At 41.3% G+C, this 15,391-nt stretch overlaps 1 protein-coding gene and 1 gene segment (V, D, J or C); both read right to left on the bottom strand.

Annotated features, from left to right (window-relative positions):
- Positions 1-2,150: 2,150 nt before the first annotated feature.
- On the bottom strand, positions 2,151-10,597 carry LOC132977102 (immunoglobulin heavy constant epsilon-like). The segment is given in 7 exon segments: positions 2,151-3,477; positions 4,303-4,620; positions 5,959-6,294; positions 8,038-8,157; positions 8,342-8,674; positions 9,925-10,263; positions 10,352-10,597. Coding segments are annotated over 7 exon segments (1,848 nt in total).
- A 1,516-nt stretch (positions 10,598-12,113) lies between these two features.
- tp53rk (TP53 regulating kinase) lies at positions 12,114-14,527 on the bottom strand. Its single transcript, XM_061041500.1, has 2 exons — positions 14,268-14,527; positions 12,114-12,744 (listed from the first exon to the last, which is right to left on the bottom strand). Exons 1-2 carry the CDS (start codon positions 14,488-14,490, stop codon positions 12,257-12,259), a joined length of 711 nt encoding a protein of 236 aa, XP_060897483.1. The 5' UTR covers positions 14,491-14,527; the 3' UTR covers positions 12,114-12,256.
- Between the last annotated feature and the right edge of the window lie 864 nt (positions 14,528-15,391).

The following is a 15,391-nucleotide window of genomic DNA, read 5'->3' as shown; positions in this document are numbered from 1 at the left end:
GAGGCAGGTTTTCAAGGGTTTATTTTCTCTGAAACATTTAGTTTTAGTGTTCACTGTCAATTTAGGAATGGGAAAAATAAAATTGGTGCGAATGACATTTTCAACCTTTAAAAAACAAATAGGATACTTTAAACCGTCTCTGGGGAGAGTGGCCCTGATGGTTCCCTTCTGCAGTAAAACAGCTTACATACTGGAGTGGCTTTGGCTCAGTGGTAGAGTCGGCCATCTTTCTTGTTTCTCTAAAACGGCAGGTCGAGGGCTCTATCCCCAGCTCCTGCACCCACACACCTTGGGCAGGACACACCCCAAATTGCTCGCGCTGCTGCGTCAGCGTTTTGTCACTGTGCATAATCAGTGTGTGAATGTGAAGGTGTGACCTGCGGTGTAAAAATGACTTTGAGTAGTCAGAAGACGAGAACTGGCTATACAAGCTCAGGTCCATTTACCATTTTATATACTTTTATATACCGTACCGCCATGCATCAGATTGCAGTTTGATTTTCATGATGGGGAGATTGAAGGATTTTTCAGAACGCTGCTGCGGTAGCGTCCATTGTTGAAAGCTGCATGTTGTTTACTCGAGCTGTAAGTCTTTATTCCACCTTTAACAGCAGAGTGCACAACGCTGCATCTTTTAATCCTCTGCTCAAACCTTTATCTGAACACTATATTCACAGGAAGGAGAGAAATGGAAAGCTCACACTGGATAAATAAATGTTGGTTTGGTGAGCATTTTGAATCCCTTGATTTACATTCGATAGTCCATAGGATATAATACTCTACTGAAGAGGTGATTCACCACTGAAAAGTTAACATGCACAGAGCTTTTGGAAGTCTCATTAGGCGAAATCTGCAGCACAAAACTCCAAACATTATCTGTGTATTTTTTTGTAAAATGTGTCTGAGCGTCGTGAATCTCCGTTTGAACACTCTGCATTTCCTCCCTGTTGTCTTCTCTCTCAGCATGATGAACACATTAAGCTCCCGTCCTTCAGTGGGGGGTGTGGGGGGTGTGGGGGGGGGAGAGAAAGAGACATGCTGTACCTCATTCAGTCTCCAGTGTGGCTCTTCGACATGGAGCAACACTGCCCCCTTGTGGACAAACTTGACCAGACACTCTATGAAGAAATCACTGCTGAATCACTGATGAACACTGAAAGCATGTCCTGCAGCTCGTCAGAAAATGTGTGGGTTTGTTTTGTTTGTTTTTTAATTGCTGTTGTGTGCGAATGTTTTTGTTTATTTATTTATTTTCTTTCTTTCATCATTAGCTCAGTATTTTTAGTATTATTATTATTATTCTTGTCTATGAATTTGAGGACATCTAGATGTTGCTTTGCACTGGGCTCGGGACAGGGGGGAAATGTGAATGTCAGTGCGGTGCTGTTGTAAGACGGGTAAAAGATATATGTTACTGCTGCTGATACTGTCTTGTCTGCATTGCGTCTAATAATCCTTGTTAATTGGGACATCTTTTTCTACTTGCTCTAACAGAATAATAATATTTAAAAAAGGTCATTTTAATCAAACACAAACTTTTAAATAGTAGATAACCACATAAAAACATTTTATTTGGGAGCTATTTTTTTGCCTTTTAATCAAAAACGAGTTTATTCCTCAAATTCAAAAGAGTGAAATGAATTCTTAAATATCCAGTCTGATGTTTCACAAATGATGTTTCTAGCATATAGGTATGCTATTTATATATATAGCTATTTATAGATGAATAAGTTATTATATCTGAATCTGAAGGTCATACCTTTTTTTTTTCTTAGAGTTGGGTGATTGAAGGCCTCACGTCTGGTTTGCATTTGGACCTTGGCTTATATAATAATTTATATGACAGCACGTGTATGTTTTGTTTTCCAGTTAGGGTTATGCAGTACCAGTCTTTAAAAAAAAGGTCCTACCTAGATAGCAGCAGTCCATAAAAAAAGATGAATCACGTACAGTAGCTTACATACCAGTTTGCAATTGTTAATGTATTTTCCTGCAAAAGCGAGCACATCTAGTTTGACTGTTATTTTACTTTGTTACAGTTATTATGTTGTGCGCACAAGCACGTGGACATCTCGCCCTCTATGCCAAATGTTTACTTGACTTCATGAAGTGTGAGCAGAAACAATGTTTTCATGCAGCTTTTGCAGGGGAAAAGGAGAGTAACAACAGACGTTATCGGACTGCAGGAACTTTATTATAGTTTTAGGAACTGTTGGAACCCTCCCCCTTTTTTATTGATTACACACTACAGGAACTATGAACTATTTTAGTTCCTAGAACCCCGTTTAGAGGAACCTTTTTAGCTCCTGCTTCAGAGGAGGTATCATGATGGTGCGAATGAAGAGCGGAAAAAAACAGTCCCCATGGTGTGTAGTTCTAAGGAAACCACCAAGTGGACAGTTCATCTTTAAAAAGTTTAGGACTGTTTCAACAAAACAAAGAGGAATTTACTACTTCAAACAAACTTCTATTGCAAAAGACAGTTTTGAAAGTTACCTGTCTAGCTATCCCTGCCCTGTGTCTAACTTCCTGCTATCTTTATCTGCTCTGTGCAGCTTGAAGCGGCTCTGTGAAAAATAGAGGAGGAGCGGCTTCTTAAAGGCTCCTGTAACACTTCAGAAATGGGCTGCAGCCCATCTGGCTGAAGTATAACCACTGTGTTATGTCTGCTGCAAATGGCGACCTCTGGTGATAAAAAATGATACCAATGTGGAAGTGCAAAAAAAAATGAAGTTCATCGAGAGTAATGCAAAAATCCCAGAAGTCCCATTGACACCCATATTCTACTAATGCCTATTTTAAACACGTTCACAGCCTGGTACAAACACTTGGTTTCAATACCTCATTTCCTTATTGTTTTGATTATTTTAGGGCTAAAAGTAAAATTTGAATAGTTACAGCATGTTGAGTTAAGTTAACTCACAGGCAAGAACATTGTAGCTGTTTGCCAGGAGGCTCAGCTCAACCGCTTTGCCTACTTCTAGCTCGACCGAAAGTGACTTTAGACAGCATTTTCAACATCCAATGGGTGACGTCACTGAGAGTATGTCCATGTTTTATACAGTCTGTGATCTGCAGCTTCCCCTGTAACCTTCAGTCTTTAGGCCTCATTCTGCTCAATGGTTTACTGATGCTTCTGTCAGCAGCCGTTTGGCACCTGCAGGACTGGCAGCGTGAAGAACCTCTCCTCTCCCGGTTCCTTCTGGGCGCTGTGGACCACCTTGCACCTGAACTCAGCACCTCTGTCGTCCTCAGCGGGAGTGAAATTGAGAAAAGTGAACATGGAGTAGAGGCCGTTAATGTTCAGGCTCGGGGGAGTGTTGAAGACACCCGAGGGAACCTCCTCTTCATTTTTAGTCCAGGTCACGGTCAGGTCCTCAGGACAGAAGTTCTCGATGCAGAGGTGCAGAGTGCACTCTTTATTCATCAGAGGGACTTGTGGTTCACACTCAATGAACTTTGGATCAGGAGCAGTTCCTGTTCAAACAGACATGGGACACAGAGTCATTAAACAGGTGAAAATTAGTTACATGAAGTTTTTTTTCTGTGCTTTTCCTTTTTCTTTGCCAGAGAGAATAAATGTGGTCTCTGAAAAGTATCCCAGTGTAACTAACTGCATCATTAAAAACTATCACAACACAACGCAGAAGCCCACCACTTACATATACTTTAAATGGTGTTGACACAAATGAAATCCATAACAACAACAGATTTAAAGGTCACATATTATGCTAAATACACTTCACCATGTTTCTTCTTATATATGTGTCCCTAGTCTGTCTACAAACCCCCCAATTATAAGAAAAGTCCATCCTCTCCGTCTTTTGCCTGCTCCACTTTTCAGAAAATGTGTGCTCAAACAGGCTGTTTGGAGATTTTCCCATCATGACATCACAAAGGGCAGTAGCCCCTCCCCCAGGTGGGTGACACTCCCACAGCTAGGTGTTTGTTCTGCCCTCTGAGTCTGCCTTCTCACTGTAAAAAGTAGGACATGGAGCGAGAAAGCCCGAGACACCCAAGCCCTTCCAGAGAGGGGGCGTGGTCAGACACAGCTCATTTACATATTTAAAGGTACAGACACAGAAACAGCCTGTTCTGAGCAGGGCTGAAATAGAGGCGTTTATAGACATGATCAAATACAGGATCAGAGTGGATTTAGAACAAGAAACTTCACACACATATTTAAGAGAGCTCTGAGACTTATTTAAACTGGTTGAAAAGGAGGAGAATATGTGACCTTTAAAATTTGATTAAAAGAAGAAGAGAAATGTGTTTGCAGAAAATGATTTGATGCTTTTATACCTCGGGTGTTGATGTGGTACATGACATCTCTGTAGCCCTGCTCGGGGAAGCTGGTGTGGTAAACGCGGCAGGTGTACACTACTTTCTCGTCCTCTCTGGCCATGAGCAGCTCGATCTTACTCCACACGCTGTACAGGCGGTTCGGGGCGGAGAAAGGTCCGTAGTGCGTGATGGAGCAAACCCGCTCGCCGTCGTCCCTGGACCACACCAGGTCCACATCTGAGGGATAGAAGTTCTCCACCCGACAGCAGAGAACCAGCCGTTTCTCCACCTTCGGGATCTGAGGGATGCTGGAGATCTGGAGGAGAGACGGCTCCACTGGAGGGACGGGGAGGAGACGAGAGAGCAGTCAGTCATGTGAAATCATGCTGGTCATTCACAAAACACAAATATATGAACAGTACAGAACATTTTCCTTTATTTGTCCCATTTGCTGAAACTATGACATTGCTTAATAGTTTCAGATTTAGGTTACAAAGGTTGATCTGCATCATCACTGTTTGTTATATGAACGTGTTGGATGGTCTTCATTGACCAAACCCAGACTTAAACACTGGAGTGTTCTTACCAACTAGTCCATCTTAGGTCTACTACCTTCAGACCTTTATGACCTACATCAGTCAGAGGATTACAGGGACTTCCAACCTTCGATCTCAGGACCTTTTCTTGTTTTCTATTCTGAAAGATAGATCTGATCTGGGGAAAAAGTCGTCTAAGTTTGTTGCTCCTTTTCCTTGGAACAAGTTACAAACAAAGCTGAGACTTAACGATCTGCCCTCATTGGATGATTTTAAGAGGATGTTAGATTTCATATCCTTTATCCTTTATTAGATGACTTGGAGGCTGACTCATCTGGCTGTTCTTCCTGATGTGTTTCTGGATGATCTTGACGGTCAGGCCAGGACACTCAACCAGTTTCTTTCAAATTAAATAAATAAAGGATTCATCCATCCATTATCTATACCGCATTTGCGGCTGCCTTTTGTTTTTATTTGATAGCGTGTTAAACCCGCTCAGCAATGGCTTACCTAATTGATTTAGTTTGAAGCCATTACAACCATGCAAAAACACTAAACTAATATGTACCAAAAAAAAAAACACAACACTAAATTGAGAAATGGTTTGAGGTATATCTCTGCTAAAGTAGCTGCTAAGTAGCTTAAGTTACGGAGCTCAGTTGGCTGCACAGCTGGTGGTTATTTTTAAGCTGACTCTGCTCGACATCAGCCACTAAATAAAGGGGAAGTGTTGGCGTTCACTCCTGGATCCAGCAAGAAAGCTTTGGAGAACCGGACCACAGGTAGATTGAAGTTGATTGAAGTTGAAGCACCGTGGCGGGGAAGGAGAAGTTGGGGATGTGGCATGGTTTGATGACGGAGAGTGACAGGGAGTTAAATTACTGCAGCCAAGAGACTTAGAGCGAGAACTGGACTGTGACACAGAGGACGGTGAAGACAGTGGTGGAAATGGGATTGGAATGAGAGAGGGATGTCGATTTCTTTGTGCCCATTTCTGGACTTATCAGGGGTTCATGCATATGAGTTTGAATTTTGAATTTGTTTTGGATTTGCGTACTGTTTTTAGGGTATCATTATCATTAAGGCCTTTGCAGCATGATTGCCCTCGACGGCCGCCGTACGTTGGAGCTACACTCACCTTTTACATCGACTGTGGTCTCTCTGACGATGGTCTTGTTCCTGCACTGAACCACACACTGGTACTTGGTCATGTCTTCAGTGACACTCAGACACACGGGCAGGACTGATGTGTGTTGTTTGCCGTCTGACTTGAGAGACGCCTTGTGGCTCAGCTCCTCGGTGACCAACAGAGGAGCCGACTCCGACGGGACATCCGACTCTGCGAGGCTTCTCAAACGAAACCATTTCACTCTGAGCCCCTGTCTTTTTTTTTCTCCCCGGATCGTGCACTGAAGCTGTGTCGGCACCTCGGCATAAATGATGTTGGGTGTGATTTGAGAAACACTCGGTGGATCTGTTGAGAGACAAAAGAGATGCATCCTATTACACCATCGTTGGGGCCTCATTAACCAAACAGTCAGAGATGTCTTCTTAAAATCTACTTACACTGTCTATCCACTGCTTACTCAACTTAATGCAATACAATAAAACTTCTTTAGATATTCACTTCCAGCAGCACTACTTCCAATTCAGAACTACCAAAGTTTCTCTGACATTATGAGTCCAGTCTGTAATCTCTCTTTTCATTCCTGGGAGGCAAACAGCCCTGAAGTCTCATGCTGTTTTTCAGACATTGGAGGGGTCTTTACTTTAAGGTTGTAAACCATCCCATATTAGCCGGAACATCCCGCTGTCCCGTATGTTGACGTCACTTCTCTTTACTCAACAGATGACACTTTTTTTTTAACTTTCAGCTGCAAAAGGTCCAAAACCTGCTGAAATAAATTCCCTTCATGGAGTTGTTGTTCAGCTGACTTGTAACGTGTAGACAGTGTCTATTCTAGAGTCTGTTGGGGGCCTAGGCACAAATCAATTGGGGGGGTCCTCCAACCAGACTTCAACAGGGCAAGGAGAGTTAGTGCTGTCAGATGGCCCCCTTTAAGGAGGTTTCCTATCGTTAATGAAAAATGTGCACAATTTCAGCTGCTGCTTTGGGGCCCCCTACTGGTCTGGAGCACCAAGAAGTTGCCTGCCTTTCCTGTTGATAAGCAGCACCTCTGTATAGATAAATATATATATATATATATATATATAATATAAAATAAGGATAAACTTGCAAAAATAGAAAATAAATTGCAGCTACAACAAGCAATGGGAAGCAAAAAAAGATGAAGGTTGAGCTGGTCATTTGCGACTCAACGAAAAGCTTTCTGCACTTTAAGCCGTCAGGAATTTCCAACAGGTGATGGAGATGAGCATGACCACGGTATGCAAAAGATGCGAGCAATATCAGCAATGGGGTTACAGTAGGTCTGAAGTTAAGGGTGGAATAATTTATTTCCACTATAATAATTTCATCTTTAAGTAACAGGGTCAAATCCGATGTCTGGCTTCTTTTCCCGCATGTCATTTCCCACTCTCCCCAAATCTTTAAAAAATGAATGAAAAAATAAAAGATGGGAGAGAAAGAAATTGGGGAATGATACGCGGGAAATGAGCCACAGGTCGGAACTTGAACATGGGCCGCCTGCCTGTAGGACCACAGCCTCCGCAACAACGACAACAAAGTTTTAGTTTGAGGGGGAAAAAAAAAAAAATTGAAATAGATTAAAGTCCCTTTAAAGGCTTTATATGTGATTTTTCACACTTAATTGTAATATAAATCAAGTATATCCTCTGAAAATAACTCTGTGAGTCATGACTGTCTACAATGGGTGTAACACCCGAGTCCCACTGTCTGTGATGTTTTCAGAGTTTTCAGAGTCCTATCTTCAGTTTGTTTACATCGCCCGGACGGCCGGCTGACTCCTCCCCTCACGTATAAAAGTTGTTTAATTGAGGGACTAGAGAAAAGAAGAATAACATACTGTACTCACTGCTTAACTGTGTTTCTAGATCACGCTCATTTCAGGTAAATTTACATGCAGTGTGAAGATACGAGCATAATAAAGATCGCTAGCATTAGCATGCTAACACAACAATGCAGCGCGAGTTGTTTTGGTTTCATGCTGGTGCTCAAGGGCGACATCTGCTGGATCAAAAAATCACATATAAAGCCTTTAAATGAAAAATGTGTTGTATTCAGATTGAGATGTACCTTTAGAGAGATGCCTGATGATCACCAGAAAACTTCCAATAAGAGAGACGATCATCCCAAAAATCAAAAGACTCCCGAGGCCAATCAGAACACCGACAATGGAAGAGGGGAGTGATGGAGCTGTAAGAAAAACAACCCGTGTGACATCAATAATATAAAAGAACGTATAATTCAGAATGGATGACACTTCATGAGTGACTGAATAAATATTTTCTGTTTCATGAGGATGTCTGAATCCTCGTGCTGAAGTTCTCTGTCACATTTTTTCCAGTTGAAATGTCATGATAACAGACACTGATGATACCTTGAACTTTCAGTGTTATGGATCTGTTGTAGGGCTGACTGAAGGTCTGGTGCTCCACCCTGCAGATGAGGCGTACGTCTCCGCCCTTCACTGCCGACGAGTGCAGAGTGATGCCGCTGCGAATGCTATAAGTGCCATCTGGGTTGTGAGCGGCCATATTGGTGCAGACACTGAAGAGTGGGTTTAAGCCTGCAAGGACGGTGGTGGAGCCGTTTTGGATGTGCCACGTCACGTCCAGCTGGTCTGGATAGTATCCTGTGATGTTACACTGTATCGTCTTCTCCTGGCCCTCCATCAACGCCGCCGTCTCTGGAAGCAACACTGAGGGCCGAGCTAGGGGAGAGATCAAAAAACAGTATATTCATTTTTAGTTTGGGTGTAATTACAAAAATTCAACATCATGCTGCAGAATCCTCCCCTCCACATTACTTTGCTTACTTGGAGACACATCACAAATCACCATGCCAAAAAACTACAAAAACCCGCTACTCGTTTCTCTAACTATCGCCAAGAAGATCATCTATCAGAACTGGAAATCAAAAAGATACTGCCACATAACCCACTGGACCAACCTACTCACAGAACACATTGTATTAGAAAGAATCGCAGCCTGCAAAAATAACAGTATATCAGCCTTTAATAGAACCTGGAATCCATTCATAATTCACCTAAATCTCAGTCATGCATTTCCAGTAGTAAACAAGTTTTGTAGAAATGCTGCTATCTTCTTCTCTCAGCCCAGTCAGTGCCGATACAGCAGTTAACAACTACATTTGTTGGACGCACTGAAACCACTTATTTGTCAGTCAGACATTCTGATATTCTCACAAATTCCCAGACCGGTTGAGATATTCACAGGATGGACAGAAACTCAACTTTTTCTCTGATGTTCTAACAATTTCATACCGAGATAACTGATGTGTTAGAGTTTGTGCAAAAACAACAACAACAAAGGAGCGCACTCGACAAGTAAACACAGTAAGCGCACGAGCGCAAGAAATCTAGAAAGAGACAGAAAAGTGAGCACACAAATGTCCTTTAGGTTTCCTTTATGCAGCACCTGAAATAAAGGAAACCTAAAGGACATTTGTGTGCTGACTTTTCTGTCTCTTTCTATGTTTAAATCTATAATTTTTCAACGCCTGTTCTGCTGTGCTGAGTTGAAAAATGTTCTTGTGTTAGTGGCGAGAGAAGAATCATCCAAGGGATCGCTCAGTGGAAAGAAGCAAATAAAACACTTTCCCCGCTTTTCAGCATATTCTTGCTAAACTTCTGATGTTTTTTTCTGGGTCCGTAGCAAATGTTGAATACATACTAGGGATGCACCAATGCATCAGCTGATATCGGCCTTGTTGTCAGACATCGGCACATCTGCAAATAACGTGGCATGTACTGATGTTTATTTGTTGTGCCAAATTGATTTAATGCCGGCATCTCGTTCATCTTACTTTGTGGGAGTCTTACACCAGAAGAAGTCATGAATCAAACATCGGTATCAGCATCGATTTTCCCAATTGGTTCATCTTCTGGTAGAGATCCAGAGTATTTGACACAGATAAGCAGAGAAACAGAGAGAGGTTTACCGAGCACTTCCACAGAAACGGTCTCAGTGTAGACGACAGGTGTGATGATTCTGCATGTGTAGACTCCTTCATCCCCCACAGTCACATTGCAAAGCTTCAGGGACGCGTCGCTTTGCAGTAACCGCGTTTTATCCACCACAGAGCCGCCTCTGTTCAAGAGCACTTTACCATCTTCAAAAGTGTACACAATGCTCTTCCCTCCACGTTTATCCACCGTGATCCACTCAACGGTCAGAGCGCTCCACTCCACCTGCTTGGACAGCTTATCAAAGACGCAGCCGAGAGTCACATCTGTCCCCGCCAACACGCTGAGCTCCCTCGGGGTGTCGGCTGAAGAACCTGCAAGCACAGAAGGAATTTCTGAAGTGCCTTTTGAAGACCTCTGACACCTTTGAAACTTTGACGAGAATGAATGCAGGACACTTACCTTGCATGAACAAAACAATGAGCATGACTTTCATCATCATTTCCTGATTCTGTAGGAACTCCATTTTCAGTACATGTTTACACCCTAACCCAAAAAGCGAAAGCAAACTTGGACGCACTCGTCTCGGTTAAGTTGAAGTTCAAACTGATTCCTTGGACTGGAGATCACATGGTGGTTGAATCACTGAACAGGTTTAGTTTCGGGCTTGTCGGTTCATGGCTGTGTTCTTTTGTTGCACCTCCTCCTGGACTTTGACCTGTGGATACAACCTGCTTCACACCGCCTTGCAGAAAGAAATGTGCAGTATGACTCACTTCAGAGGGACGGATTTAGTCCTATTTACACTAAAATAAATGTGTATGTCGAAGTCATAAAAACAACTCTTCTATAACACCAATGTGGTTAATAATTTCCATTTGTTGCAGCTGTTAAATACTGTGATGTCACTCCACATATGCAGTTTCTTCTGTGGCCTCCTGAGAATCAAAGGCTCAATCTTTCATGTTTGACCTTCTCACTGCTTACACTACTCGTTAGCAAAGCATCTTAAATATATTAATAACCTGTCATAGATCTGGTCTCAAGTTCTTTTCATTAAACCTCTTAATGCTGCCTATCCCCTCCAACACCATGTTTATCCTGAAGTCCTAAAATGGGCAGCCAGGGGGCGCCAGTGGTCTAGTAGTTAATTTGCACGCCACATGTTCAGAGGTTGTCGTCCTTCAAGGTCACACATGATAAATCCTTTTCCACAAGTTTAAATAAGTCTCAGAGCTCCTTAACACATGTGTGTCAAGTGTCTTGTTTTGCATAATATGTGACCTTTAAAGTAGACGGCCCGGGTTCAAATCCCGACCTGTGGCTCCTTCTTCCCCGCTTTCAAACTCTATCAACTGTCCTGTCGCTACAATAAATTCATTTAAAATGTTTGGTTTACAGTTTCCTTAAAGGACCCGAGTCCACCTAGCGTTTTTTTTTCTGAGCGCCAGCGTTTTTGTTGTTTTCAATAAGTAGAGAGCGTTCCCAGCAGAGAGTGGCCGCCTAAAAATATTTCAACTTTTTAGAAAAAGGTGTTGTTGACGTAACCGGCGCTCTTTTACAAATGCATTTTTTTTTGCCGCCTACGGATCGTGTCTTGAACCCACATCCTCTTTGCTCCGTGTCTGAAAAAAAGATTTCAAATATTAAACGTATCGTAAAAAGTAACAAATCCCGTGTCTGTCATACAGCAGCTGTTGTTAACAGACTGTTGTCATAGAAACAGGACGGATGTGCAGCGCTTTTCTTCTCAGCGCACAAACGCTTCACGCAAGTGCAATCGAGTGCACAGCCAGCGCCTTCCTGCTTGGGACAAACGCTACACTGTAGGTGGACACCGGGCCTAAATTCCCTGGTAAGCAAACTATATTCTTTATGCTCGACAATATTTTTTTCATAGGTATTTGAATATATATGTGTAAGTTTGCATTATCATATTCATCAATATTTTAAGCTAAGTATACTGGAGCTCAACACAGGAAGTGATTATATCAGGTTAAGATTTTTCATTCAGTCTGATTTGACTTCTTCACATCAGGGCGTCTTTTTCCCTTTAAAGAAATAACTGTGCATGTTCACTGAAATGTCTGGTTCCATAGAGATGTGGTTTAGTAATACGCTACCACAACATCCGCAGTAACAGAAGTGAGCAGGTTTAGATGTGTCCTACTGATGAATAGACTCAACATGAACTGCTCCAAAATGCAACATCATCACAAATTCATCTTTTGTGTAGTAAACGTTTGTTTTAATCGGGGATGTGACTTTATATACAGATTTATTTTTGCACATGAACAGCTTTGTAAATCAAACGTGTCTCTAAACATTATTTACAGAGACGTTCGTCCCTTGTGCACAGAAAGTTCATCACCCCACCATCGACCTCTTCCTCCCTCTCAACCGAACCTCGTCCAGCTTTTTCACGACCGCCGCCGACTTCTTGGATGACGCAGCGTAGCTCTTCAGCAGCTTCTCGAACAGCGACTCTGTGTTGGGGTGGGTACTGAGAAAAGCCTTCTCCAGCACATACAAGTCCACCCCTTTATCCTCCGGCAGAGCAGAGTTGTAACTCAGGCCAAAATCAATGAGCACTAACTCGTCCTCCCCGTCCTCAGGGCCACGTTTCAGCAGCATGTTAGAGGTGGTCAGGTCGCCGTGGATGACGTCCTCGTCGTGCATTCTGCCCAGGATCATGCCCACCCTGTCGGCCAGCTGCTCCAGCTCCGATTCTGTACGGGAACCCGACTGCTGAGCGGATGCAATGTGGTCACGGACCGTAACGGATCCTACAATCTCTTCCAGGAAAATACAGTGGGAGGTGTAGTCCACGAAGTAGACGACAGGGGTGGAAATACCTGAGGGGGAAAAGAGGAAGACAAACGTCACACACTGGAGGCTCGTACTGGAAATAATCCAGGATGAGAATCTGATTCATCTGTATTTTTGTTATCGACAGAAACATACGACGAAAAATAAAGACGGCCAGGAGAAATAAAGATCTTGATGGGACGTGCAAAAAATGTAATGTTCATAACGCTGACATTTTTACATGGACATGGACAGATTCAAGTTAAGAGTCTAGCACAAAGCAGGAACAGAAACAAGTCACTTATTCTGCTTTTTTGATTTTATCTGAAACTGGTAAAAGCTACAAACCCCTCATCCTAAAGCTCATCCACTATAAAAAAAAACACTTTTCTCACCTTATCTTGACTTTATTTTTACAGCATTTCTCATAAATAAAAGCATACAGCCCCAACGTGCTCCACAAAAGGACTGACAGACAGGAAATAAAAAAATGAATAAAAACAGAAATAAACCTTTAAAATCTCTCCAAGTAAGAGGCCAGATTTAAAAGGATATGTCTTCAGTTTACTTTAACACCCAGAGGTAGTGAGTTCCACATTTTAGGGGCATAAAACCAGAAAGCTGTGTGGGTCACACGAGGAACATTTTAAACTACAAGCCGACACATTAACACGTTCATCTCTCTTGATATGTTTTAACTTCTCTGCTCGTAGCTTTCCCTCTTAAAATGTAACTTACTAACTCATTAATTGAAACAGTAGTTTTAAAGCGTCCAGGAGTACTCTGTGTATTTTATTTAGACAGTTGAGAATTCATTTGGTTTATTTATTTATTCTACATATTTTATTTCAGTATTCATCCAGCTCTGGTTACTTTATTCCTGTTGTTTCTTATCCATCATTGCACTACGGTCACTTTATTTATCTCATTTTTACCTTTACAGTTATATTGTATATATTAGTTCTGTTGTTCCATTATTCACCATGCACCTTAATAACTTATCATTCAGTTTGCCTACTTGCACATAGCTCTGTATATATATATTTATTTCTTGTTTACTGCACATAGTTCTGTTTACATCTATTAGTCCGATCACTGTCCACTTAGATCTACTCTTTTTATATTTTGCATTTTAAGTTAAGTTTAAGCTGTAAGTTGTATTTAAATTGACACTTTATATTTAGGTTAAAATGTTTCGTCTACCTGCACAAATAAAGTTTTTTTTAATTGAATTGAATTGATGAATTTGGTGATTTCGCAACTTTTATCTTCTTGAGGCAAAACAAGAAAACAACAAATGATTATTGGATCAATCACAAACACATCTGACATGTTAGTCAGTAAAAATAAATCCAGCTGTCGGTGGTAAACAAAGGAGTCTGTCTGTTGTTGTACTGTAAAAAAAAAACCTTTATTAACATGTAACATTTACAATTTATTTAATTTTATGAAACAGGAAAATGTTATTACAGAGAGACATTCAATTTACCGTACAGAAAGAATCATTCCTGCATGAAGAAAGTCACTTAGAATAATAAAACCAGTACATAATAACATGATAATCACTCGCCTGCTTTACGGCAGCGCAGTATGGAGCGGACCTCCTGCACCGTCCTCCGGTGTGTCAGCTTCTCGTCCAGCGCCGGGTGTCGGTACCGTTTCGGGAACCTTTCCTTCACGATGGTGGGCTTTCCCAGAAACTCCGTCCGGTACACTCTCGCTTCTGCGCCTTGTTTTATCAACTCCGCTTTGCTCAGAAACTCTGTCACCGCCATGCTTCTCTCCTGAGCCATGTTTACTTCCGCCTTCTTCTGCGTGTGTGCGCTGTCTGAGTGCTTCCTGTGCTCTGTTTATGAAGGCTGCCACCTAGCGGCCGACATGAGTAGTACACATAGATAGCACAGACAAGTCAAGTCAAGTCAAGTCAACTTTATTGTCAATTTCAAAATATGCCAGACATACAGTGGAATCGAAATTGCGTTTGTCTCCGTCCCACGGTGCAATACAACCAAAATAAGGTAAAATAAGATGAAATAAAATAAGGTAAAATAAGATAAATAATATTTACAGTAATAAATTCTAAATAGTGCAAAAGGTACAAAACAAAATGGTAAAAAATAAAATTTTAAGAAAAAGTAAACTTGAAATGTGCAATGTGCAGTAAACTGAGTGTACTGAGTGAACAGATAGACATATAAAAATAAATGATTCTCGTTTCCTTTACTTTAAATTAAGGAGTGTTATTACCTATACCTCCAATTGATAAATTAATAATGATAGCCTAAATTATATCTCATAGATTAACAATGAATAACGGGTTAATGCATATATTTTCTACACTTATCCCCTGCTGGGAACATCATCTTTTCTCTTTAATATGATTTGTTAGGTCATTTGAAACGTCATCACAATCATTCTTAACACTTTAAAATAAATTAAAGTGTTTTCAAACCTTTAAGATGCTTGAAAAATATTCAGATAACAAAAATATGCATTTATTAAATTGTTTTATTCGTTGTTATTGTTTCATTAAAAATGCCATTATGCTATTCAGATTTTTAAACTCCGATTTGGCTCTCAAAACACCAAATCATATTGATTCATTCCTGTTTCAAAGCATGGCAACAGAAAATAAGTCTTAGACATCAAAATGTGGTTCACCTCTTGTTTTTAACTAACAAAATTGGGGGTAAA

The sequence above is a fragment of the Labrus mixtus genome, chromosome 7, assembly GCF_963584025.1.
Source record: "Labrus mixtus chromosome 7, fLabMix1.1, whole genome shotgun sequence".
In the NCBI taxonomy this organism is placed as follows: Eukaryota; Metazoa; Chordata; class Actinopteri; order Labriformes; family Labridae; genus Labrus; species Labrus mixtus.
The sequence above is the reverse complement of the archived record's forward strand: the minus strand, read 5'-3'. Positions and strand labels throughout refer to the sequence as shown.

Bases quoted from the DNA above. Each gene is read 5' to 3' on its own strand.
- tp53rk (XM_061041500.1), bottom strand. From the start codon at position 14,490: ATGGCTCAGGAGAGAAGCATGGCGGTGACAGAGTTTCTGAGCAAAGCG. The intron at 12,745-14,267 runs GCGAGTGATTAT...TTTCCCCCTCAG, and splicing joins ACTGCGCTGCCGTAAAGCAG to GTATTTCCACCCCTGTCGTC.